This window comes from Paramormyrops kingsleyae, chromosome 2 (genome assembly GCF_048594095.1).
Source record: "Paramormyrops kingsleyae isolate MSU_618 chromosome 2, PKINGS_0.4, whole genome shotgun sequence".
In the NCBI taxonomy this organism is placed as follows: domain Eukaryota; kingdom Metazoa; phylum Chordata; class Actinopteri; order Osteoglossiformes; family Mormyridae; genus Paramormyrops; species Paramormyrops kingsleyae.
The window spans coordinates 10956349-10984169 of record NC_132798.1 but is presented as its reverse complement, the minus strand read 5'-3'; the positions used below and the strand labels follow the sequence as shown (position 1 = coordinate 10984169).

At 44.3% G+C, this 27821-nt stretch overlaps 1 protein-coding gene across 1 annotated transcript; it reads right to left on the bottom strand.

The window, feature by feature from the left end:
* Positions 1-27712, bottom strand: trabd2a (TraB domain containing 2A). The gene is made up of 7 exons (XM_023803316.2): positions 26679-27712; positions 23499-24059; positions 12370-12519; positions 11684-11858; positions 4080-4170; positions 1634-1855; positions 1-1002 (listed from the first exon to the last, which is right to left on the bottom strand). Exons 1-7 carry the CDS (start codon positions 26781-26783, stop codon positions 807-809), a joined length of 1500 nt encoding a protein of 499 aa, XP_023659084.1. The 5' UTR covers positions 26784-27712; the 3' UTR covers positions 1-806.
* Positions 27713-27821: the final 109 nt, after the last annotated feature.

Here is a 27821-nt window from a genome sequence, read left to right as displayed (position 1 = left end):
CCCTTGGAATCTGCGGCAGATAGACTTTATTTCAAAGCTTATTTTTTTTTGCCAACAATATACCAAAATGTAACATTCACATATTATTGTTCATTAGACATAAATACCTGTCTTGTTCCACAAAACTGAAAATGTAAGATATAGGGCACATTGTCCTGGTAAAGTTACAAGACTTGTTGTAACTTCCATAATAAACAATACTTCTTGATTATCTAACACTATATAGTTAAATAAATTACATGAACATATTTTACGAAAATAAAAGGTGTTTGAACACAAGGGGGCAGTGGAAAGTTTTCCAGAATTTGGATCGTCTCCAATTCATTTGCAGCAGCTAATTAGCCTCTTCTCCCACAGATCTGTTTCTTTAATGTGACTTCAATGCTTCTGAGTGACTGTGGCCTGGAACCGACTGGATTTTAATACCATTTCATGTAAAATCTTCTAATTACATCTATAGCACATTCATAAGTATTGGTATATATGTGAATATAAAGCTCATACTGCTGTGGGCTGTTAACCACATTCCTCAGGGGGTTAAAGGTTAAAGATGATGTTTCCATGCATTTTAGGCTGATAAGTGTCACACCCCCATGACACCGTATCAGATGCATATAGATGTAATCCGATGCGTGATCTAGGGACAGAGAGCGCTAAGAGTGCAAAGTCAATGACGGGTGAGGTTATTGTGCACTGTATATCCAACAGGTCTTTCTACAAAACAAAGACCAACCATTGGGTAAAATCAGTCTGATTGACAGGACGATGATCCCACCCATCGTTTGGACCCCGGGTCACTGTGTGGACTAACACAGTGCCAGTATTATTATTTGAGTGCTTATTGTCAATGACAAAGAGAGAGCAGACAGGGAGAGGATGGGGGTGGAGTTCACTAGCATACGATCTTGACTGCCTCTTCTGTAACCATGGAGATGAGGCTGGACCGTGATGTAGCCATTTATAACATGGACCAGTGGAGGCGTAGGCGGGACTTCTGTAGATCTGGAACAAGAAGGGAATACTTTATTAGATAGGTATCACTTAGCAGCTTTGGCTATAACAATCCACACTAAAAACAACAAGCTCAGGTAGCACAGAAGATTAAAGGGCTGAAAGTATAGCTAAATAGAAGCATCCAGACTCAAGCACTGCCAAGGTGTCCATACCGTTTACCAATGATAAAAGATACTAAACCATAATTTTGTCAGCAAGATCAATGAATATAAAATATTTTATACAGAATTTTTTTGTCGATTCATACAATTCAAATGTGGTTTTTTTTCGGTGTCCTGTCTGGCACTCTTGCATATGTCCTTTTCCAAATTCATCTCTGCAGGAAACAGATTAAGGAAGATACTATCCAACAACAACAGTACTGCTGCAACAAAATACCAGTCATCCAGGGCTAAGACAGTGACCCAAACAAAACAGTGTGTTTTAGAGGTTGTCTTGTAATAAATACCCTCAAAAGGGACACCCACAAGGGCGATGGAGACAGAAAAGCTGTTGAGCAGGACACGTAATCAGCCAGGAAGGAGGCTGTACTATAATTTAGAGGAGGACGTGGTGCTCGCTGCACGCTAAGCAGACTGGCCCGGGGGGTGAGTGCGAAGGACAACCTGCCAAGCCTCACCTGCCCCCCAGACGGACCCACAGATCGCTGAATTGCCGCCCGCTTGCTTTCCTTGGCTTGCCGCGCAGCTTCTTTCGGGGTGGATGGTGGCCCTTCTCTACCTCCAGGGGGCGCTCCTGCTGCTCGTGGAGGACCAGCTCCGGGATAAGGGGAGCCTCCAGCTCCTCGTTCGTGGAGGGTGGCCCATGGAAGGGGAAAGAGGGCCAGCGGGGGGGCCTGTCTCTGAAAAATTGGGGGAAAATACGTGCTTGCAAAAATATTCGGAATGATGCCTGAATGTTTTCTAACATTTTCCCAACATTTGTATGGATTTAGGCACAAATATCATTATGGACACAGACTTGCAATCTGGTGATTTGGGGGTCATGTATCAGAAAGGGTGGTTTAGTTATACCCTTAAGAATTACACATCTGCTAAACAGCCAAACTCAATTAAAGGCATATTAAAGTGAACTTGTCTGCATGGTGCTGAAGATCAGGACGTGGAATAGAAAACATTCATGTCTCAAGACCGCGGATCTACTTGGAAAAAGATGAATATGACATATGCGTGCCATGTGCCGTCTTCACACTATCTGCTCTGTTATGTAAGATGGGCGCCATTACAGTGGGGAAGCCCCAAATGTTTGATACAGGGAAGTCCCAGTTCTTTCCATCTGGCCCAGTGGGACCACAGTCTTGGGTAATTCGCACACTGCCAGCTGTGCCACTGGTGCATTCATACTCTTCATACTCATTTCAGAACAACTGGAATCTGAAATGATACTGAGTTTAAACGTTTAGCAACCGGCATGTTTACAAAAGAACATTCCATACACTTAACATCTGTATTAATTTAGATTTCAAATAATATTGATGTAGATTCCATCAGAATATTAGCTTTTTTCTTACATAAGCTTCTTCTGTAGTCCAACCACGTAGGCAGAACATTTGCTAGTGTAATAATGATTACAAGCATTTTTTTCGATCTTTAAGCAATTTGAATTTTAAGGGGACTGGAATATAATGACACCTTTCACACTAGAGGGCGCTCTCGGACCAGGAAACTGTTCTGATTCGCACGGCTTGTAGCATGAAGGGAGGCAGGACATCACATAATTTTCCTTTTTGTAGAATCAGCAAGTGGCCCAAGGATTACAAAACTGTAGCTGTGAGCATTAGGCAACTGTGTCAGAGCCAAACAGGGGCTTGGTAGCTGTGTGTTTCATGGGCAAGTATAATGAAGCATAAAATATGTGAGTTGCTGTTGAGGAGAACTTTCTGGTAAGCAAAGTAAATAAGCAGTAATGTCTGATGCGCAGGCAGAGCAGGATGAGCGAGCTTCACGGTGGTCACAAAACCGGCCTCCTCCAGTCAACAACTCAACTTCTGCATTGCATTTTTTTTGGCAAGTTTATTTTTGTTTTTTATCATCTCCAGAATCTCCAGCAAATGGGCCCATTACTTAGAGAGAATTATGAGCCATTTGCTCCAATAAAGGTTCAGTTGCCTTTCTTGCATCCCTGAGCTGAGATCAGAGATAGACGTTGGCAGCGAGGTTCACATAATGAGCTGTAGACGTTTTCCATTTGGGGAAGGCAAGCTTCAGCAGAGCTGAATAAAGGGAGAATTTTCACAACAAACTGAGCAGGGCTCTGCATCTGGTTTTGGTCTGGAGAGTTTGGGGGGGGGGGGCATTTGTGCAAGGAAAGACTCCATGTGAAAGCCAGTCCGAGAAGCAAAAGACAGACATAAACAAACAGGCCTGCCTGTAACTGTATGCCGTCGCCGCGGTGAAAAACGGGACCAGGTACAAGGACTGAAGCTTAACATTAAACAAACACGGCTTTGGTGAGCTTGTTTCACATCACTTCAGCTGCCAGATTGATGTGAGTGCCAGACACAGCTTAAAATGATTCACTGCCGTCTTACTTCAAGGAAGCCCAACGTAATCTTTAAATGACCTTCCAGGTTTACAGGTCACCAGGGCTTGTGGAACGTTTTGGCCGAGGTTAACAGGTTAGGTCATGGCTAGGCACTTTGAACCAAAAGCAGGAAGCACCATAAAATACATGATCAACCTTCGTATTTTATGTGATTTATGTTGCTCTGCAGATGTACTTTTCCAGAATGTAAGTACTTTAGTGTTTTACATTTATTCAGGTATATGGATGGACTTCTACTGAAGCGATTAATTACATTTTTAGGATATGATGCAATTTCCCCTCCCGTGACTTAGACTTTAATTCTTTTCAGACAAAATACCCGTGTATTGACCACCGTGCTATGATTTTGCATACCTCATACAGGAGACGCCCTGCTCATGTAAAGGGCCAGTAGTGCAGGACTTCCTAGATGCTTGCATGGTTATTCAGCAGAGTGAGGTAGACATTACCAGTCAATATGTGGGTGACTCCAACTCAGTGCGGGTGTTAGTACCTGCTGGTAAGCAAGTGTGACTGATTACCTGTAAATCGGCTCCCCCGCAGGTGTGTGTTCCACTTCGTAGCCTTCACCGCGCAGCACATCGATCACTGTATTATTGCCCAGAAAGTGACCTGCAAATTAAATATGAGTCACTTGTTGCCAACACAGGCGTTTAGAAAATTGTTTTTTTTTTTTTTTGAATGCCTTTAAGGTGTTTTATTGAGGCTGAATGCTGAGTGCGCTCTGGTGCTTTGAAGGTCCAAGTGGGATCGTGCCAGTCTTCATAAAAATAGTCAAAAGGAAAGGTTCTGGGGGGAGAAGGTGTGCCGCATGAAGCCAGCACAGGATCTGCAAGGCGTGCATGTTGTTTATAGACGGGATGTGGTTTTTTGGGCAGCATTTAGAAACTTAGTTGTCTGATCTCTGCTGTGAGCTAATATGCTCACAGCATATCACATTAAACCTGTAAGATGTATGAACTTCATGTGACCGTTTTGAGATTTTGCAGAAGAGTAGCAAATTCGCTGTGAATGAACGAAGCTGGCGGATGATTTTCGGAGTGAGACGTTCAAGTTGAAGTTAACATCGGTCAACCTTCCGCAAAAATAAACAGGTCACGTTAATGTGCAAGATGCGTTCAGCTGTGCCGTACAAAGCGACCACACCCCTGGCTTTTATGTGGATCCAGATGTCAGACCTCTGAAGGCCAGAACATCAGCCGGTCTGCTGTCTGATGGCGGCCAGGCTGTGCACCAGAACAAGGACAGTTAGCTCTTAACAGGGCAACAACCAGGAGCAAAAATTCACTTAAAGCCTGAGAAAATGCTGGTGGATTTCAGAGAGAAGCCGGTGACTGCTGGGACAGGGGTGGAATAGCTGTAAACAGAGACCACTCATGACAGAAGATACATCACTGACTAGAATTCATCATAAGTCATATTTTATCTCATTTTTCATACTATCCGTTTGATATATGACTACAATCCTGGAATGAGTGCGGATCTGGATAGAAAACAGATAACGGGTGGAAACCTGTTCAGTCAGTATAAAAACATAAAAATGATCAGTTCATGTTTCGATAGAAGAGCCTTCCCCGAGTGGAAAAATACCCAGCTGTAAATACCCTACAGGTTAATTGGGAAGCCAAGACGTCACACTAGATAAAGGTCGCAGCTGCAGCACTGTTGTAAATGGAATGAAATCACAATGCCAGACAGCACAGGAATGCTGGTCTCTGCAATGCACCGTTGAAGAGTATCAGTGTCCCAATCAAAGCCCACACAGATTACCTTAAGCCTCACAATGCTTTTCTGAGTGTGCATCTGCTTTCCTAGGGCTCACTGATAACCGAGGAAAGCCTCCAACGTTTATGACGCTCCGAATGTAAAGATAAGGCCTTGTTCTGGCAATGAAGTCTTTGTTGAGCATTTCCTGGATTTTCACTGATTGTTTAAGAATGACAGCAGACAGAAGGCCAACTCAGGCTCTCTGAATCTGAGGGTAAATCAGTAAGTAACTTGGGTCAGCCCAAGAGCAGCCAGGTGCAAAGCTGCAAAGATTACGGCGGCTTGTTTCATTAACCGAGGATAATGATCAGTTGCGGCTTTGACTCTGGCACGTTCTCTCTGCTAAAGGCCCTTTCGTTGACATTTTCTCTCTCCTGGGTAATCATGGACCTCAAGTATCTCCAGTTCTATTTCATACATTGCTACATTTTCAGGTCCTGCATTGCTCGTAATCTATCACTGAAACACCAAGACCCGGCGTCACTGTCTTTCATTTCAGCAATATTAGATTCCTTTTAAAGCACATGATATTTATAACTTATTTATCATACTGTAGGATTATTTCCCTTGAGAAGATCAGCTGATTCCATACATAGTAATTGTAAAAGTACACCAGTATTCTATTTAGTATGAAACTGTTTATCACCTTATCAGCTGTGTTTACGCTTCCTGGTGATTACACCTATTATAGAATCCATTATGACTGCCAGTCATTCTAGAAGCAGTATAATTAATGACTTTAAAGACCAAGAATAAATTATAAACAGGAACAGTGGGTGGACCACCATGGATTTGTTTGCCTGCTAGCATTAAAAGGGAGTAACATCATCCAGTAGGGGGCGTAGGCATTAAGGGCAACGCATTTATGAAATGAATTTGCTATTGTACATTTATGCATATGGTTACCATGAACTCCTTCAGCAGAAAAATCCAGCTGCATAAATATTGATGTTGTATAAGCTGCTTTGGAGGAACGTATCTGCTTAACAAATGAATAAGGTAATAAGTTTGTTAATAACATTAGAGAGGGTTTGTCCTGAGCACAAAATCTACCTCTGGCACAGACTCTGTGCTTCATACTCTGCCAACCAAAGCAAGGAGAAACAGCGAAACTTGAAGAGCGACCAACATGTTGCTTGTGCAGGAGAGTTTTATGAGCGTGAGGCATGCAAGCTCACATCAGACCCTTAAAAAAGAGTGTTGCTGAAGGAAAACTGAGGCCTGTGATCTTTTGCACTGCAATAAATTTTATCGCTGTGGGAATTTATTTCGTACAGTGCTTCAAAAATATAAAGCAGAGCGTATGAGGACATTAATATCATGCATAAACAAAAACATATAAATAAAAAAACAAATAAATAAAAGAAGCTGTCTTCATAGGATGGGGGCTGGCTGTAGGATGCAAACAGGAACTGAAACGTGAGCCTGGAGACCAGTTTGCCTCATGCTGTGACTTGTGACTCAGACTCCAGGAATACCTGCTCTACCTGAAGTACCTCTGCGTCTCTAGAGCAGGTCCTGGATCACATAATTAAGCTGGGTTAGCCCCAAAGCCGCCGTCTTGAAGCTCGGGGTTCCACAAGGCACCGTGTCCCCCATCCAGCCCAATCCAGAAATTGCAACATACAATCTGCAATTTAAGACTTTGAGCAGAAAGCTGCACTTCTGTATTTATGTCAGATTTCATTTATGAGGGGATTCCAATGGAAGGACTACATCTGACAACACGGGAATCCACCTACACATTAGGGCGGCGTGGTGGTTAGCAATGCTAGCGAAGCAATTCTCCAAGGATGGGGGTTTTAATCCCTTCCTTACTCAGTATTGTTTGGGTTTCCTCCTGCAGTCCAGAGACCATAGGTGGCTCGAGACCCTATTAAGGGGGCTTCAGCCCCCCTGAAAAATAGTTTTCCTAAAACCATTTAGCAATCTGTCCCGGGTTGTCATATTAATTTAATTCCCCTGGCTTGGCGAACTTTATCGTTGGGATAAAGTTCGCATCACCCCCCCCCCCCCCCCACGGCAAATTTAATCATGGGGAGGGGGGGGTGATGCCCCATATTTCTTCAGGGGACTGAGCCCCCCTGAAGGTCAAATCCTAGAATCACCCCTGCCAGACACATGCAGTCTGACTAACCGGCACCATAATGTGTGCGAGTCCATGCCCTGTGCAGTCTGACTAACCGGCACCATAATGTGTGCGAGTCCATGCCCTGTGCAGTCTGACTAACCGGCACCATAATGTGTGCGAGTCCATGCCCTGTGTAGTCTGACTAACCGGCACCATAATGTGTGTGAGTCCATGCCCTGTGCAGTCTGACTAACCGGCACCATAATGTGTGCGAGTCCATGCCCTGTGCAGTCTGACTAACCGGCACCATAATGTGTGCGAGTCCATGCCCTGTGCAGTCTGACTAACCGGCACCATAATGTGTGCGAGTCCATGCCCTGTGCAGTCTGACTAACCGGCACCATAATGTGTGCGAGTCCATGCCCTGTGCAGTCTGACTAACCGGCACCATAATGTGTGTGAGTCCATGCCCTGTGCAGTCTGACTAACCGGCACCATAATGTGTGTGAGTCCATGCCCTGTGCAGTCTGACTAACCGGCACCATAATGTGTGTGAGTCCATGCCCTGTGCAGTCTGACTAACCGGCACCATAATGTGTGCGAGTCCATGCCCTGTGACGGGCAGGCATCCTTACCATGCTATACTCCAGCATCCCAGCCTTGCACTCTGTGCTACATGTGGCCGCACCTGTGACCTATGACCCTGACCGAGATACGCAGTTAGAAGACAGGCGGGTAGACTTACACATTAACCCTGTTATACTGTCTTTTTTTACTGTCTTTTTTATTATTGCTGCTGTTTCTAAAGAATTTCCCCATTGTGGGATTAATAAAGTCAATCTTATCTTATCTTATCTTATCTTAACCCCACAAACATTAACCCTACTGACTGCACTCTCTCTGACCTCCCTGACTTCAGTCACACTAAACCAACTCTGCAGCTGGACTCTCCTTCATCAATAGCAGCACGAATGAAGCACAGCCTCTTCCTGTGCTCTGCATGTCTCACTGGTAGATATACTCACACAATTAACGCTGTTTGATATTGGGGGCGGGGTCAACTCAGTAATTAAAATACAAAGGTCTGTTTATTGGGGAAGGCGAATGAATCCAAATTAAATACTGAGGAGTACACATCTCCTCTGCCCCCCCCACCCCACCCCCCAGTTGTTACGCCCCTGCACACAATTCCCTGTGCATTAAGTAAACATCAGGGCAGAGGACGAAAGCACTGCAATTGACTTGCATGCACACACACACACACACACACACACACACACACATATGTCGGTGGTCCTTCTTCTGGAGAAACATAACAGTTTCCCTTCACACATTGTTTCACTGGCAGCAGAAATCATTAGTGAGGTTTTTGGATTTATACCTGTCTGTTTTGCATTTTTTTCTCAGTCTGTCTAAAATTACTGTGGTCTGGATTAAAAGTGTACCATATATACTGTTCCAAAAATATGTTGTTTTTTTGTTCAGATTCCTCGATTTGAAAAAGAAGGCATAAGAGAAAAAGGCCAGTACCCCAGGTGAAGAACTGTGTCTCAAAACCAGAGTGTGAGGCCGGGGTACCGGGGTCCTGACAGTCAGCTGATGTCACAGTGTCACATGGGGCAGAGTGACCACAGGCCGCATGCGAGTGACCCAGGCTACAACCGTCAACCTAAAACATAAAACAACTCAAAGCACACTAATAAAACTCTTGTTTAATAAAGTGGTGTTGTTTTTAGCTCCCAAAATTTACGATTTCTGTACTTACTCAGGAAACCTAAATTCACAGGGAGGGTATGAAACCTTTTGAATTTTGGTTTCCATAGAAACTGTTCTGATGACGCTGACATCACCTGTGGCGTCAGTTTGCCGCAAGCTGAGTCCTGAAAAGTCATGCTAACCTCATAAAGAAAAAATAACTTACGTCTACTGATCAAATTTAGAGAGAAACAGATGGCAAAAAATGTTGAATGAATTAAATTAATAAAAGCCTGTGTGTACAAGAAGCTATTCTAGTTCAGATGGATTGAGTGATTAATACTGGAGCGGTAAATTGCGCAGCCAAGCCCAGTAAGGTCTCTCGAAACACGACAACACAGCATTCCGCTCAAATCCAAAACCACAGTCACAAATACATTAGAAGAGGCTCATAATTCAACCATCCTGTGCACCGGTGTGTGTCAATAAATGGTAAATTGGTCTACCATCTGACACGTTATACTTGCACAGCTACACCCACTCACAGAGCATCCCTGACCAGTTGCTCCGCCCTCTCTAAAAGACTGCATGACAAATGGCTCCACCCACTCCCACAGCAGGCATGATCAATGGCTCCACCCACTCCCACAGCAGGCATGATCAATGGCTCCACCCACTCCCACAGCAGGCATGACAAATGGCTCCACCCACTCCCACAGCAGGCATGACAAATGGCTCCACCCACTCCCACAGCAGGCATGACAAATGGCTCCACCCACTCCCACAGCAGGCATGATCAATGGCTCCTCCCACTCCCACAGCAGGCATGATCAATGGCTCCACCCACTCCCACAGCAGGTATGATCAATGGCTCCACCCACTCCCACAGCAGGCATGATCAATGGCTCCACCCACTCCCACAGCAGGCATGATCAATGGCTCCACCCACTCCCACAGCAGGCATGATCAATGGCTCCACCCACTCCCACAGCAGGCATGATCAATGGCTCCAAGAGACACAATCAAGGAAATGATAGCTTGTGGACCACATACTGCTCTGGCTTGGCTATTCCAGTCTGGCATGGGACTGATCTGTGAGGCTCCCCTCTAACAGTTGGGTAAACTGCTGGATTTTCTGCTCACTGCATTTCTGTATGACACATATAGTTTTGTCCAAATAACATTTATTTGCCATCAGTTTTTGACAGATTGAATGAGAACTTAAAAGAATTCAAATCTGCTGTTGCCTGCCGGGAGGCGTGGTGGCGCAGTGGTTAGCGCACTGGTCAGCGCAGTGGTCAGCGCTGGCACCTCACCCCTCTAGGACCAGGGTTCGACTCTCCACCAAGGCTCCATGTGTGTGAACTTTGCATGTTCTCCCTGTGTCGTTGTGGGGTGTCCATTGGGTACTCTGGTTTTCCCCCACGGTCCAGAAACTGAGGTTAAATGATGAGGTTAATTGGAGTTATCAAATTGCCTAAAGGTGTGAGTGAATGGTGTGTGAGTGAATGGTGTGTGAGTGTGCCCTGCAATGGGTTAGTACCCCATTCCGGGTTATTCCCTGCCTTGTGCCTGTAGCCTCTGGGATAGGCTCTGGACCTACCATGACCCTGAGTTGGATAAATGGGTACAGAATATGGATGGATGGATGTTGACTGCCCCATGACAGACTAGCATTGTGCTTAGGGTGTGTTCTGTCTCATGCCCTCTGCTTCCACAGAAGGATTCAGATCACTGTAATCCTCTCTTGTAGGATGGATGGAAATATGGATGGATGATATTTGAAAGGCTTGGGCAGTAAAACCTACCCCAGAGGATGCTGGGAAAAATGACATCACACAAATTGCAATATTACTGAATTCTAAATGTGGCTTGATTAGACAGGTCAAGACTCTTTTTCATCTCATTCAGCTATTGTTTTGGCCCAATGATGTGAACGCACACAAGCATGTAAAAGCCTTTAAAGAGCGCTCTGCAGTCTAATTGTGTAGTTTTCCCTCGGCCATTCCACATTTTCTGTCGTTTACAAATTTGCATTCAGCAACTCTTCTCCCATACATCCATAACCCCCCCATCACTAACCATTTGTGAAGGATGAAAAGGTCTTCAAATCTTTGATCTACAAAGAAAGACCTCTATAACAAAGCATGACAAAGCTGCCCAAGAATTAAAGATGTGATCAAACCCAGCTACGTATCAGCTGCCCTTCCCAACAACACTGGGCAGAAATGGGCACATTTTTCAGGCCTCTGCACTGAGCGTGCACTGTACCTGTCAGTTGAAATCCACACCTGAACCCTGGTGCATTATGGGAAATCCACAGGCTCACTAAAATGCCATGAGATCATCTCCTGGACAGATGGCAGGCCACAATTACTGTGGGCCACGTGTACAGACTGAAACAGAAGTTACTGAATACCCAGGCACATTCATGTAGACTCTGTTCGTTTCTATGTTTTGTTACTTTGCACAGCAGAAATTGTGCTGTTTCAGGTTCTAGAGTGTGCAAGACAGGACAGTGTTTAAGGTGGTATGGACATCAGTGTAAAACAAAGACTGTAGATCAAAGCCACATCAGTAAGACCCACTCACCTGCCCCAAAGGCAAAGAAGAAGCTTTTTCCTGGGTTGTTCTCCAGCAGGGCTTGTACCCTGAGGCCCATGCGCTCATTGCGCTTGTAGATGAGCTCCCTTCGGAAGTAGCTGTCGATCTGCTGGGCTGCCATGTGCTCGTTGGGGGGCAGGGAGGCATTGTTGAAGTTGGGAACCTTGAGGTAGGGTTGGGGGTGGACGGTGATAGTGGGAAGGAGCACGTTCATGTCATCATCTTCTCTAGTACGCATCGATAGGGAGGGGGAACTGGCAGCAGGACATTTAAAGTGGCCGGGTGAAGTATTTCAGGTACTGCTGTGTTTATGATGGTATAGCGTTAAGGAAATATGGAATCTAAGGAGGCGAAGTCTTTAAAGAAACTGTCAAGCCGCTTTTGCGGATGAGCTTTCTTTCCACTCTAAGCTGCCTTCAGTTAAAAGGCTTTAATAATAGCAGGTGCTTGATATCTTGAACAGCTTGGCTCTTTCCGAGATGCATGGATGTAAAACTCAATTCCTTGAGAACTCTGTGCATGCTGGTTTTCATTTTAACTTCTGACGTAATTGACCTAATTGAGCTACTTAAACTGCATGATTTAAGTCAGTATTCAGCTGAATGAAGGTGCAAACGTTTATGGTTTCTGTGTTGTTTGGGCAGCTTGGGCAGGACAAGTGGAGGTTCTCTCACCTGGGATGTGTCGTGGTTGAAGATGACAGCATTGAGATCTCCGCAGTTGTAGTGCTGAATGAGATCGTCGGTGGTATAAGGCACGTGCACGACTGCTCCCTCCCGCAGTTTCTCTTGCTGCAGCAGGGTCTGGTTCAGAGCAAAGATCACCTGTGGGGAGAGGAGATGTTCTACTCTGCCTCCTCCAGTGCATCTGTGACCAAAAATTGCAACGTGAACACCTTATTTTGGTGACTCAAGAACGGCTACAAGTAAAATGTCAAACAGGAAACCAAAACGACGTGCAACACACTGGATTTGTATGTTCAAAGCAACCAAAGTTTGGGAAGCGGGCAGGCTAGCTTATCAAAGAAACCAACAGGGGAAGCAAGTAGGGGAGTTTGTCAAACAAACCAATGTTTGGAAGTGAGTACAGGATTCAGAATGCGGTCAAAGAAACCCCCATCAGACAGATGTTTGCAAACTAAGTAGTCAGCACTCTCTTCTCCACATTGTATGTAACCAGCCCTGTTAGCAGTGTCATGCAATGATATGGTGTTGACTACATTAGGTCTCCTGCATGGGTAAGGTTCATGCTCTGCTGCCAGAGTTTGGTCCTCTGAGGTTATTCTACGAAATACTCCCAGTTGTTATCAATCACAACCAACTTTCATCGAAGAACGCTTTTCAGTCTGACTGAATACCAAGATTGGTTTTACAGTTTTTTAACAATTTAATTCCCTCTGAAAACCTAAGCGAAACACAATCATCAATCAACAGCGATCATCTAATAAAGGAGCAACACTTTTCGGTGGACGGCCCAGTAGCAAGCAGTCGTGGATTCGGCTAAATAGCAGCCGGACGCCCCTATCGAGTCATCACTCTGCGGCTGTATGCCTGTTGTTGATAAACACATTTGCAAAATAATGGAGCGCCGTACGGAAGTAATGCAACCTGCCGCTACCCCTCAGAAACTGGGACAAAGAGTTGCCCACAAAGGATGAAACGTCACCGGCTTTCACATCTTCCTGACAGGGCACACAGAGCCGCGGAGCAGACTGTATGCATGGGAGAGCGATCCTATGACCCTCCCCACTGCCTCATGCCAGGTTTTACTGCCCTACTGGAGAGAGACTCCTCTCCACTCCATTCTTTGGGGCTCATCTGCTCTCAAAACATCACCCCCATGGGGGATCAGCAGCCCCCCGCTTCACATCCAGCCCTACCCCCCTCCATGCTATGGGTCAGCGGGGGCGATCTCCACCCATCCATCAATGAACTTTATTTGGTGGAGCACATTTTCACAGCCAAAGCGGTGCGGGGTTCCCCTTTCATCTCCTCACAGAGCATGCCGCCAATCAAAGCGTGCCCCCCCAATGAAAGTCAGCCCCCTGCTCGCAAGAGCTGCTTTTGTTTGAGGGGCCATCGAGGGCGGGGGTGGTAGCTCGGGGGGAGCGGGCGGGGGGGCAGGTTCCCCCAGCAGCTCCTGGCCTCTCCAATTCACTGTGCTTTGGGTAACGATGCGGAAGATCACATTCAAGGACGACTTCCCAGTTCTAGTGTGTGGACAAAACTAAAACCGTTAGCTATGTAAATCACGGGGCGCCAATTACTATTAAGAGAACAAATAAAATGAAAAATTAAAGGAAATCCAATTTTCCAACTGCCTCAATCCAATCCAAAAACTGAAGACAATACTTGTATGCATTTATACTGTGGATATTTTATTGAGGTAGTTTAGGTTAAACACCTGGCTCAATTTTGCACTCTTGAAACTGGTAACTGTAATCCATAAATACTAAAATGAAACAGAAAACTTTTGTATATTCATGTATACAAGATTCTTAATCACTATACCCACTGCTGACAATACGTTAATTAGGCAGCTTATTAGCCCTATTAAATGCAATAAGCTTCTGTATGAGTGTCTGTCAATCTTTCCCAAAGGGGCTGTGCGATGTGGGGCATGCGGAGCGATGGGGAATATAGCGAAATGTGCTCACTGTTTCATCAGCTGCATTTTCTTAGCATCGGTAAGTCATTTTTCCCTCAATTAGCTCCAGGATGTCTGGAGAGTTCAGTCTGTCCGGCGCTTTGTGACAGAACACTTACAAAACGAAGACTCAGGGATAACATTAGACTGACTGACGCTGCACGAAGCCGCAAAAATGAGTCACCCTCCTAACCCCTCTCCACACACCTCACGCCAACCGGCTTTCTAATGAGCGAGTCACACTGCGCCGGCCAAGAGGTATGGATGTCCAGCACAGCTCCAAGAAGCTGGGTGCTCCACCACCACCAGAATCTCCCCTCTGCTCAAGTTATATGTTATATCTTTAAGAAATATATGCCACATTGCATTACACTGTGATGCTTACTATACAGCAAGTAATTGGAAGCCAAGGTTGCTCCCTCTGTGCATCTATATACAAAATGGGCATCGGCTGTATTTTCCGTGTCATACTTAAGTGCCACTGCAGAGATGCTACCTCAGCTCTCGCTATTCACTTTGTTCTCTGTCCACAGCACCGTCTCCTGTACAAGATTAGCCATTCAGCACTTAATCATTAAAGTGTTTCTTTTGCGGCGCTTGGCCATATTGTGTTTGGACACTGCTGTGAGGCCAGACGAGAGCAGCAATCAGGGCTTTGGCTCTGAGCCACGAAGTTTCACTCCCCCCCCACCCCAGCCGCCGCCTCCGCCGTCTGACTGACCACCGGCTTTGCTGCTTTAGCTCACGTTTCTGATTCCGCAAAGCCCCTCTTGCCTGGAGGTGAGCAACGTGCTGTCATCGCCGCTTACTGGAAGAGGCTCCGAGCCCGACGGCTTGGGCAGGCTGGGGAACTATGCCTTGAGTCTTCAGTAGAAGGAAAAAGCCTAGGCGGGGTGGTGGTGGTGGTGAGGGGGGGGTTGAATCTAACATTCCTAACGCTATCCAGCGGATCTGAATGAGGGGGACTCGCTTTAAACCGCTGAGCTCTTTTATGACTTTCATTGCCTGCATGGCTAAGAATGATGACAAACACTTCCTTTGAAAGCGCAATGCACACCCCTAGCGCTCGCAATTAGCGCCAGCTCAAAACAGGTGTGCTGGCCTCTCAAAAAGAGAAACAATCCAGAGCTGCTCTGTTTTAAAGGACATAAAGAACGACGCTGTCAGCGGCTCCTCTGGAGGGGGTGTGGCCAGTGATATCGATGAGCCCAATCTAACCCTAACAGTAGGCTGGCCTTCTGACCCACTGATTTACTGAGGGCTCAACTTTTACACAAGCAATGGGAGATCAAAGCGTTTCTTTTCCCCTCTTCTTCAAGCACTGGGCAGCACTGGCACCAGCTGCGGCCTTCAAGTGGGCGTGTTTAAAGAGCAGGGCGGGAAAGGCGAGCTCCGCTGGACCCTAACAGACAGGCCGGCTTTTGTGCGTGTGTATGGTCCCTCTGCATCTCTTTGAACTTTGAAAAGAAGAAAAAAAAAAAAATTCAAACACAACCTCCACATTTGAAGTCTGTCCTTTCAATGCGTGCCAAGGAGAGTCTATTGTCCTGGATAATTTGTGAGCCTTCTTTGATGTGCGGCGCCCACATTTGAAAGAAAATAATAACCTTGTTTATACATGCCCTAGCCTTTCCGGAACCAGCCTTAGTTAGAGTTACGCTCGCCCAATGGACTTACACAGGACTTAAGACCATATATTTGGTCTGACAGTTAATGTTTCAATTCTAAATGGGTCAGCCAGGGAAGAATAAGCGATTTGTTTTGCGGGAGCTTAAAGGTTCATGGCAGGTCTTTCATAGCGAAATGCATTTAAAAACACTCTAAAACATCATCAAAGAAGGGTCTTATGATAAATATTGTCATATTTACACCGCTCTACAAAATATTCAACATTAACTGCATCCTGTTTTAAAAACCCCACTAGGGGTGCACTAATGTACAACCACTCGGAATCAAATAACACTAATGAAACACTTACCTCATCTATTAAATCAAAATCAAATTACTAATCAAGAAAATAAATAAATAAATTATATATATATATATATATATATATCTCAATTTATTGGTCCATATATATATATAATATATAACATAATCATATATAATCATAGCACAGATGCTGGCTTACTAAAATGTACCTGATATATTTAATTTAATACATGGCAAAAACCAATGGAATAAGCAGCTGATCTCAAACTGCAGGAACGTAAATTAAATAGGGTGTGAATCTTTTGTTCAGCCCTCATGTATTAGCATCTCAGAATCATCTGGGTACAGGAGGGTATGCTTGTAGATGTACTTCATTAACATCCACACTTCCACCAGCAGGCACTCAAGCCATCGCTGTGTCCAGGCTGCCCCAGTGTCACTGCCAACCAGTGGGAGTTCAGTGTTAGTAGCATTATGAGGTCGGGATGGGGGTGGCAGGAAGGTCGGGGGACACTTCGCTATACGACTGGCGTGTCAGCTGCACCTCCCACAACGCAGGGCTTTCCCCTGGGCTTCAGTGAGTCCCCTACGGAGTGTGGGAAGCTGCCTCATACGCCACCGTGAAGAGTATGTTCATGCCCGTGTAGACGTTGCAGCTTACTGTGTACACTCAGCCAGCAAGACTAACAAAGACAGCACCTGCTCCCTCTAATCACACCCTCCACAAAAGACCTGACCCTCCCCATCCTCTGCCCGGCTCCCCCATGACCAAACGTCTGCATGTTCAGTGCACGCGTTCAGCTAATCTAGCTATTCCAAGCTGTGAGCCAACACAAGAGGATCCACCGCCTTGCTACGCTTTTGCTGTGGTCTGCGGTTCACTGCATTATCCTGAGTGTTTATTACCTGCTGTTTTCGCAGTGAAATGCATGTGACAAACAACCGGTCACCTGAAAATGCATTCAAAGGACAGTTAACCAAAGCAGGGATTCTGCACTGCAATCTGTCCCAGAAGGGCAATCATCTGCTGGCCAGGTGAGAGCCCTGTCGTGCAGAGAATGCCACGGCAGGCTTCCAGGTTACTCTACAGAGCTCACTAATTAGCCTCTTTCATTAAATCCATTACCATTTCAAGCCCATACACTGAATTATGCACATCCTCATTCTAAAAGCAAACTGACAGCATTACAGGAAGGCTGTATGTTCTACTGGCCTGAACACCGTCAGCTCCATGCCAGGAAGATAACTAAATAAAAGCCTGGCGTACCGCTTCTTACCAGCTGAAGGGATTTCTTACTGATCTTAGCTGTCATGACTCCCTCAGTGCTGTCAAAGGTGTTTACAGCAGTCGGCTCTAACGGTTCCATTAGTACAAGATATACTAGATGCCGTTGTGTAATTTCCTTGTATACGGCGCCCTTATACAAATCACATCTTGTCAGTAATATAATTATGACAAATAATCTTCAAATCAGACGTGTCCACTGGCACAGTGGTTCAGAGGGAGGCCGTAAATCTCTCCCCTGGCTGGTTGTGTGCATCTGAGGGCAACCCTTCCTTTTAGTCCCCTAATTACTAAGTAATTACCCAGTAAATATATGGTAAATGATAGTATATTACTGGTTAATTACCACAGGTAATAAGCAGGTCAATACAGAGAAACTACAGCTAAAAAACTAAGAAAAATATCCACTAATACCTGTAAACTCTGGTACCTTTACATTGACTTTTCAGCTTACTTAGTTACAATGTCATGCTATACTTAGTATCTTTATAGAATATACATGGTACAAGTATGTGGCGACTGCATGGAAAAGGGAACAATCTATTACAAAATATATGGTGAGGGCCTGGTAACAAACCAGGCCTCCTTCTACAGTACAGCTTAAGCTTGAGTACATTGAGTACATTGAGTACATTGTAGAAACATCTGCAAGAACATACCCAATATTTAAGAAGATGTACCAGTAGAGGAGAACAGTTCCTGGAGGGGTTGTTGCCAGGTATCTATAACGTAAAATTTAATAAGCCCTTTATAAATGGGTGTATCCGTGGACAATAAGTATGTAAGAAAAAGTAATGAATTGGAAAGTATTGGAATCTTAATTTCCAGATTGTACATAATTAAACTTGGGCTGTTACCAACATAAACCTTGGATTGAATAACTTGGATTGATGAGTAACGAAGGAGGTGTTTCTAAGAACTGGTTGTCTACTTTCCTAGGCGGAATGCAATTATGTCAGAGTTATTGCCAACCTAAACTGGTCACACTACACATTACTTAGTTGAATTAAAGGACATCATTTTTTTGCATTTCTGATATAGTTTCTCTGCATTTGTCTACTTACTACTGTGGTAATTAATCAATAATAAACTATAATTTACATATATTTACCGGGTAATTACTTAGCAATAAGGGGATTGCCAAAGGAGGGGTTACCCACGTGCGTGTGGAGAGAGCATGTGCTCCAGATGTTTGTTGGTTGCCCACCCATGGCCCAGAAACATGCAGTGCGGTGAACTGGTGCGAATGTGTTCCCAGTGATGGGATGACCTCCCATCCAGGAATCTGGTTTGTCCCCCCCCCCCCCCCCTTGTGCTCCTAACCTCCAGGATTGGCTGCAGACCTCCCCCTCCCCATAATCCTGAATAGGACAAGCAGTTACAGAAAATGGATGGATATCATTAATTTAGACTTCATGCTAAAATAATAGTAATGAATTTTACCATGTTGGGGAAGGGTGAGCTGGAGGGGCCCATTTCGGGCCCCATGGAGGGCCCCTAATGCCCCCAGAATGGCCTCTGGTCAGTACTGGCAGTGCCCTGGACTGCAAAGGTTGACGCTGGACTGTCATTATTTCCTTTATTTGCGCTGCTGATGTATATTTATCCTCTGGAGTTACCGCTAGAAATCAAGGCTGTCACTAGAAACGAGCACGAAATAAATGATATTTTAGGAGGCACATTATCCAGATTTCGCATTAAAATCTTTTTTTTCCAAAGTACATATCCACTTTTGATACATATATCGCCTTCAGGATGCATATAATTAACTTAAATATGCAATCAGATAATAAATGGGAGGGAAATTATCTTAATGCCTCGCCAACCACATTCACCCATAAATTTGCGGATGAGGGATGTGGCATTCAGACACATTTCTCTCCTGCTGTCTTCATTTACAAAGTACATAACTCAAATAACTCACAGCTCGCCATGGAAAATAAAGTCGCCATTACCGACAGGCCGGAGTATCACAACAGCAAAAATTATTACAGTTGCTTCTTCCAAGTGCCATTTGTCACTGGCATGATTTATTTTCATAAATAAATGGAATTAAAATTACTTGATTAAGCTATAGACTGTCTAAGGTATTTTACTAAAGGCCATTAAACATAAAACAGATCACACTTTCTGATGTTTCGAATATGGTAAAACAGGAGTAAATGAACCCGGCACAATGAGGTTTGGGCTCCCAGTGCCGTCTTTGCATGACGAAATATACTGTGAAGGTTTGAACCTTTCTCTCTGTCAGGCACCAGCAGGCCCAGAGGCTGCAGTTAATAGGGTCATGCCAGAATCATCTTCCTTGACTTGCTAAATCAGTGGCATCCTACATCCACAGTAGATAATATACAAGAATGCTCTGTATTACACCTTTAATAACATTTCCTCTTGGTTTTCACTAAGTTCCGGAACGGCAAAATGCAGTATCAAGTACGCAAGACTAATTCTTCCTCTGCATCTTGGCACATATTTCTCCAGTGAGACCTGGGATCACCAATCTGAAATGAAGTGGGTTGTGTTTGCGGGAGAAAGCATTTAATATTCCACACCTCGATAGCAAACAGTGCTATTAACACGCTAATTAAAATCCCCTGCGTTTCAGTGGGGGTTAGCCTGGGGAACAGGCTGTTTTGGGAACTTTAACAAATACATATAATTCCAGCTGGTGGTTGTGTATTTTTGTGTATTGAGACTGTTCATTGCCATCTGACTATATTTTGATGCTACACTGTGGGAAATTTTAATAAGTTAGCTTTCTATGTCATTACAATGCTGTCCATGCTCCGAGTTCCAGATTGCAATGGAAAAATAAATAAATCCCACACAGTTCATCCTTATGTGGCCCCTCGCTTGGCACAATAGCAGAAGAACAGCACAGAAAAGCTGGACGGAGACTAGTCATCCAGCCTACTGTTATGCAAAGTAACATACAGTAAAAGTGCTTCCTTCTGTTATTGAGGAATTAACCCTTATTTGATGTGTAACTGTGTCTAATTACCGGCCTTATCAGCTGCAGATGGGCTTTTTGGTTTGAACTGAGCGTTTTTATGCGAGAGGTGTGTGGCCTTTTCCAAATGAGCCCAGCTCTCCGGGACCTGGCGGGAGACGCAGTCATTACAGAGCAGGTGAACAGGACAAGGACATAGTTGAACGCTGATTCCTCATATGTAAGAACAGTCACTGTGCCCATGAACAGGAAGGAAAGAGCCACTCTGTTTTACACTGTCCCTTTGATTTCACACATTGGGAAGGTCTCTCTTCTCTTCAGATCAATTACGGTTGATGAGCTTTAAATGTCCTTCTCAGGTTACAGCCATGAATGAGGAGGTAGGCGTAAGAGGCGGAGGTGCAGCATATGCCTATTTGCCGCATTTGAAAATATTACATTTCAGTTTCATTACATTAAAATCCTGCGACTTGGCTGAATGTTAGTAAAAACGTATCATATGAGGTCACATTTTGTTCGCATTTTACAGGAGAAAAAAACTAGCAAAATTTGCAGTGGGGCTTTTCAGAATATCACTATGAAATACGTTGAAATCTTGATTATTTGAAGTTGTATTGTGCTCAATGCTAAGATAAATAATCATATGCTATTTATTTCAAAGGAAGGACTTATCTTTCTCAGAGAATTATTGCATTTGTCTTGCAGATCGTAGAGAGACAGCTGCCCAGGACAACGCTGATTGTGACACGTTTCAATTATATTTATAGCGAATCATTCTCGCTTTTATTTAACATGAGGCGAACCTGGAGAAAAGCCACCTACAAGGACATAAGCACATGCTTTTATCTCTATGACTACAGTTTCTGTGAGAAGTTACAGGCCCAAGCTGGTCTGCGGCAGGATCTCACTGGACTAGAGTGACTTCAGCTAAAACGAGGTATAAAGATGCTTTGGGTCTAAACGTCATTCTGCTTGACCCGCACTCAGGTCCCCGAGGTCATTTCCAGGGTTTTCATTACCAAGTAGCATCAATGTACCTTTTACTTTTATGTCTATGTTAAATTCAAAATAGCCAGCTGACTGAAACAAAACACACCAGATGACACATGAGCTAACAAATGCTACTCCCTATCCTTATCACATTTTTAACACTCCAGTGAAAATCATCAAAGTTATTGTGTTATTTTCTGTCTGTGAAAGCTTAAAATGCTGTTTAAACAAATAATAAACATAATTCCATACTAGCACAAGTTAAATGACCTGGTTTACAAAATTCTGGTGCCCATTAGTTGAATGACCAACAGCTTATCTTTTAACCATGAGACTGACATAGACCTCCAAAATTCTGGTGCCCATTAGTTGAATGACCAACAGCTTATCTTTTAACCATGAGACTGACATAGACCTCCAAAATTCTGGTGCCCATTAGTTGAATGACCAACAGCTTATCTTTTAACCATGAGACTGACATACAGTAGACCTCCAAAATTCTGGTGCCCATTAGTTGAATGACCAACAGCTTATCTTTTAACCATGAGACTGACATAGACCTCCAAAATTCTGGAGGATTAGAGCCTCTGGAGGATTGCTTACAGTTTGGCTAATATCTGAAATTTTGATATAAACTCAATCTTAATGCTAATGTTATTAGACAGTATTAGTGAGATTCCCCAAGTTTAATGTCGTCTCAGAGAAATGCAGACTCAGACAGCCTTCAGCTGAGTCATTTAAGCAAGTGACTGGCTGGCCCATGGTGTAGACCATCTGCTAGTGTTTTCAAATAAAGGTATTTCACAATATTTTTTGAAAGGCAGCACGTCAAACATGAAATGGCTAAAAAAAAATCTGTCTCATATGGTATGCGTCTCTATAAATAACAGCTTGTGATTAGACATGGCCTCAGATTTTCAAATATTTTTGTCTTAAACGTCTTGTCATCTTCACCTACAGGCAAAAGTGAGTTTGTAATTAACGGGCTGCAAGATGCCAACCAAAAGAGTGGCATGTTTAAGAAATAAACTCAAGAAGGCAATAGCCGCAGTTATTGGGACCGGGCTTATGACCAAAATAAATAAATATCAGGCTGTACAAGAGACTTTTTTTTAACTATACATAAATTCATGTGTCAAGCAAAGCGTTTCAGGATTCAACATAGATTTCACTGACAAATATCTTCTGACACTGTACTGTGACATTATAAGCCAAGGCATTTACCACATAATCAACCCATTCTTACATCAATCTAGGACTACGGTATACACTGACACACGAGAACACACACACACACACACACACACACACACACAACTACACACACACACTGACTTTCACTACTCAATAGATTATTAAACAAACAACTTAATCATCAGATGCAAACCCATTAATGTCCATACTTAAATCCACACTTGCTTCTTAATGCCTATATTCACCCTTAAATGTGCTTGCTTACCTGTACGACCTGCCAGAAAGCATGTCTGTATAGATATTTTACATTATTTTAGTGTGGCATCTACCTACGTGCAACATACCACAGAATGAGCTTCCCCATTGTGTATCTGGCATGTACAATAGAAGATTTCTCACCTTGAGGGCACGAAGCCTTACATACACTGGATCTCATGCGGGAAGATCCCAACAGTGATTATAGTCAGCCTATGATTGGATAGACTGTCAGTCATGAGAGGCAGCCTATGATTGGATAGACTGTCAGTCATGAAAGCCAGCCTATGATTGGATAGACTGTCAGTCATGAAAGGCAGCCTATGATTGGGTAGGCTGTCTGTCATGAGGGTCAGCCTATGATTGGGTAGGCTGTCAGTCATAGGAGTCAGCCTATGAGGGTTTAGTCTGTCAGTCATGAGGGTCAGCCTATCAGTGGGAAGGCTGTCAGTGCTGAGAGTCATCTTATCGGTGGGCAAACCTTCATTTAGGAGATTACGGCTTATCGTGGGACTGGCTGTCAGTCATGATGACTTGCGCTACACACTCACCTGGGATAAACTGAGTCCATTCAGTGGGTGGCACTGCTCCTCCACGGTCTCCACAGCCCCCGTCCTCTTCCTGGTGCGCTCGGCTTCCTGCGCTAAGTAAAGGTCGAGCACAGGGGCGCCCCGGGAGCGGACGTCGGCCTCCGTCAGTCCGTTCACCATCAGCATGACCCACACGGGCCGTTTGCGTTCCCAGTCGCCAGCCATGGCGTTGAACAGGTACTCTGCATACAAGCCCCGCCCACGCTGGGCCGGCGTCATCCAGGAGGGCAGCATGAGCCTGACGTACTCCAGGTGGCGCTTGAGCCGGCCGTAGAGGTCGGCGGGCAGCACGTCACGCAGGTGCCCCCCGCGGGGCAGCATCTGGCAGCGCGCCAGGTCGGCGATGGTGGAGGGGTCCGTCAGGTCCAGCTCGAAGTAAACCACGCTGCTCTCCTCGAAGGCTCGCTTGGAATTGTCCGGGATGAAGTCCCACACCCGGGTGTACGGGACATGGATGGTGCCGAAAAAGAAGGAGGGGGGGTCCCTTTTAATGGTCCACAGGAATGAGTTCAAATCACTTTGCTGTCCCACAGGAAAAAAGGAGATTCATTTATTAATGAATTAAAAATTAATTTATCAGTTTTCCATACAAACATTTACAGCTGTCGACAAACATTAGTTTATATTTGTGCTTCAATGAGGCCTCATGCTGCAACAATAACTGTCTATTTATGTTTTTGTTTATTTTTAATTATAAAGCCGTTTTGCAGTAATGAAATGCCCAAGGGCATAGATTTCAGTATGGATGGTAGGGACACATGCCTACCAATATTGTATGAGCACCGTTTGTGTTTGAGGGGTGGGGGAGGGGGCTCAGCGCTGTTGTCATCCCCAGTGATGTTGAAACCAAACCTCCTCCATTGAAAATGTCCATATTACATGGCAGTGTTTCCCCTAGGTTTACAGCTTTGGGGGGGGGGGACGCAGATTTTTTTGTCTGCTTTTCAGGTGGTTGACGCGACATATTTTCCGACGCGCGCTCACTGTCCGCTGGTAGGAGTGTGCTCACCTGTCTGTGCGCGCACGTCTCTGTGCGCGCGCATCGGGGCGGAACTCCGCCATGCACGATACAGAGAGCGGAGGAGCATCATAAACGCGCGACCGTGTAGAGACAAAAATAACAAGCTATTGTGTTAATAAGATAAATAACATAAGGCTATTTAGTTTGTTTAATAAAAGGACAATGTATAGACCTGTTCCATAGGAGAGGTAACCTTAAATGAGTTATGTTGTGATCTGGCGCTATATAGAAAAATAAAAAAAAAATAAAAAAACCTGACCTTCGCAAGGAGGGGAAACACTGCACGACCTGCAGCCCTGAGACGTACATGTAGCTCAGAGATTACATGCACTATAGTTTCTGAGTGGAACTGCTGAGATACTCTGAGGTAACATTTCACCCGGTCATTAATCTAGATACAAACGAGGCTCTTGACACACGGATAAAAACACATGGATTTTGACCGACTTCTACAGGTTAAGTTGCGTGTGTGGTGGGCTACCGAGTGTCCAGCATTTTAGTTATCCCACAGAATTCAGTTATCCTAACTGTTCAATTTTGCCATCCCCCGTTATCAGCAGCACTGTCATGATTTTATTTGTGTGAGTCTGGCCTTAACAGTCCCCATACAAAAATGAACAGACAGGCAGGCAGGCAGATAGATCTGTATCCTCCCACAACCGGGATTCAGAAGGTAGAGCAAACAAGACAAAACTCCTCTCAGTTGCTTCCTCCTTAGACGAACTTCAGCCCATCTAAAAACACAGTTTTGACTGATGTCTTAAGATGCATCTGCCTAAAAACGTCAACATGTCTAGAAAACTAAGAGGCAGCAGGTGACCTGCAGTCAATCACATGGGCAGCTGGCCAATGCAAAGGCTTCTTTTTAAACTCCAGATAGACCGGTTACGTAGTTTTACAACGAACAATTCTGTGATGTTAACGAGAAAAAGATTGCAGATATTTAATATCTTTACGCAAAAGCGCCTGTCGAGCAACTAAGTATTATAATGCAATTTAATAAAACACCTTTTAGGAACCGAGGAGGCATACAGTCATGCACCGAAGGAAGTGTCTTAGTCGTCTAAGCCGAGGTACACATTATAGTGCGATTAATTAATTCGGTCGCAACTTCCTGCGTTCTCTGATCAATCAACATCTTAGTTTTTAAACGTACGATGTTAATTCGATGGTGTTGTTTGAAAGGCAATTGACGGACGGCTCCAATAAGTGAATTACGGACGAGTTAAATTTACATTAACATGATCAACACAACACAAGATACATTTCCTGTGTAATCCGTACTACCTTCAACGCTTCAGCGCACCACCGAAGCCGGCCTGGAAGATAATAGGTCTCGCACTTTTAGTTGCGCGCAGTTACATTTCCACTAGACATAATACTTTTACAAATAAGGAAGTAGGCTACTTGGGTTTCAACTAGATATAACTGTCTTTGATACTCTAGAAAATATATGTATACGATACCGGCGCTAAGCCATACAAAATTATATTTGTTACTTTGTAAAACGATTTCAAATTTTGAAATGTATTACTCATGATGTAGGTAAGTCTACAGTGTCGCAGATCAGTTTAAGTAGCCCACGTTATTAAATGGTATACATCAATGAACCTCCTGAGCCGGGAAACTGTCAACTACTCTGTTGCCTGGTTTTCAGTCAGATGTTTGTCAATAGTTCGGAATGACTGAAATGCATATCTTATTCCTATTGCCTAGCCAAAGACTTTAGTGATACAGTACCACTACTACTGAGTTTAGAATTCTTGCGTAGGCCTACATGATTCCAACATATCATTTATTACACTAAAACAAGGGCGGATTATGTCTGTTATCTCTCCACTGTAATTAATTTAATGAAAGTGGAGCAGAAACATCATTGCCTTTGGTTACGATTAGTGTCGCTACTTAATTTGTGTAATTGTAACAATGTAAGTCTGAATTTGAGGCTTTGAATTAGTACATCCCAGTGTATTATAATGCACTTGATAGTAGCCTATATTCTGTTCAAGTTTTGATCACAGCATCCCTGCAGCTGCCGAAAGCTAAGTGACCACATGAACATTTTTAAGAAAACAGACGCGGCTGGAGAATTATTAAGACGGTTCTTGTAAAATACTCACTTTTCTGTTAAGTTGACAGTTGGTTCTTTCTCGGGGTGGTCTCTGCTTCGCATTTACCAGCAACATCAGAAAAGCTTGAATGCATGTGCCCCAAGCGACCCGCATCGTAGCTCCGCGACCGTCTTTCCCGAGTTTCCACACAATGATTTGCAGAAATGGGCACTTAACTCAGAGAACGTGTCACTTCGGAAAAGTCTTGAAGTAGATCCGCCATCCTGGTAGGATACCGCTCATTTTGTCGAACTTATGAAATAATCAGTAATTTTCCGATGCCTTAAAAATCCTGTTGATGGAGTACACTATGCCTTTAAAAGGGAACAATGTGTTTCCTTGCCGCAACATGTGATTGTAAATGCGAAAGCACAGCTCTGTGGATCATGGCTAAACATGCTTTTCGAAGCAAGCGTTCGGCAAGACTTGCAGGGCAGCTACATCTAAGTAACTTTAACAATCTCTACTCCCGTTTCCAACTTTGTATTGTCATTGGCCCGGCCTCAGAAAGGGGTCTCCTGAAATCACATTGTGATTCCCAAATCAGCAGAGCGAGAGAAAACACGGTGGGGGGGAGCGCCCGAAACGCATCTGTACGGCGATCCTTTGACAGACTGTTACAAATATAATTTTTAAAGCGAGTAACAATAATTGTCAAATATTGATAAAAGACGGTTTAGATTGTGTTGTCCTCCGGCAAATTACAAAGGCACCTTAATGTAACAAAAAAGTGACAATAAAGCAGCATAGTGCATGTCGCACTTCCAGCATAAAGTGTTTCTTAACTCCGAATTCTTTATTGCCTCTCGTGATGTGATATTAACCTGGTCGTTGATCTCCTCTTCCTGGTCAAAGTTCTTCAAGGAGAGCGAAAAATTCCCGCGTTTGTAACTCATGAAGACTGGCTCCGTTATTTGCCGTCCCTTCTTATGTCGTTTTCATGGCTGGCACACGGGACTTTGAGAAGTTGTGTGAGCATCACTGTCAGGGCTCAGCCGCATGTCACCTACGCCTGAACACGTTGCGGTTGCGCCCATAATCTCATTACAGCATCTCGCCCCCTTGGCCGATCGGGGGAGGAGCTCACACTAGCGATACCGAGGAATGTTCGCTTAACAAAAGAAACGCAGGGCAGTTTGTCAAGGTGATTAT

Coding starts and splice junctions, on each gene's coding strand:
- trabd2a (XM_023803316.2), bottom strand. CDS start 26,783: ATGCGGGTCGCTTGGGGCACATGCATTCAAGCTTTTCTGATGTTGCTG. Junction 24,060..26,678: donor ACTGTCAACTTAACAGAAAA/GTGAGTATTTTA, acceptor CCTGTGGGACAG/CAAAGTGATTTGAACTCATT. Junction 1,003..1,633: donor TGGGTCCGTCTGGGGGGCAG/GTGAGGCTTGGC, acceptor TTCTTGTTCCAG/ATCTACAGAAGTCCCGCCTA.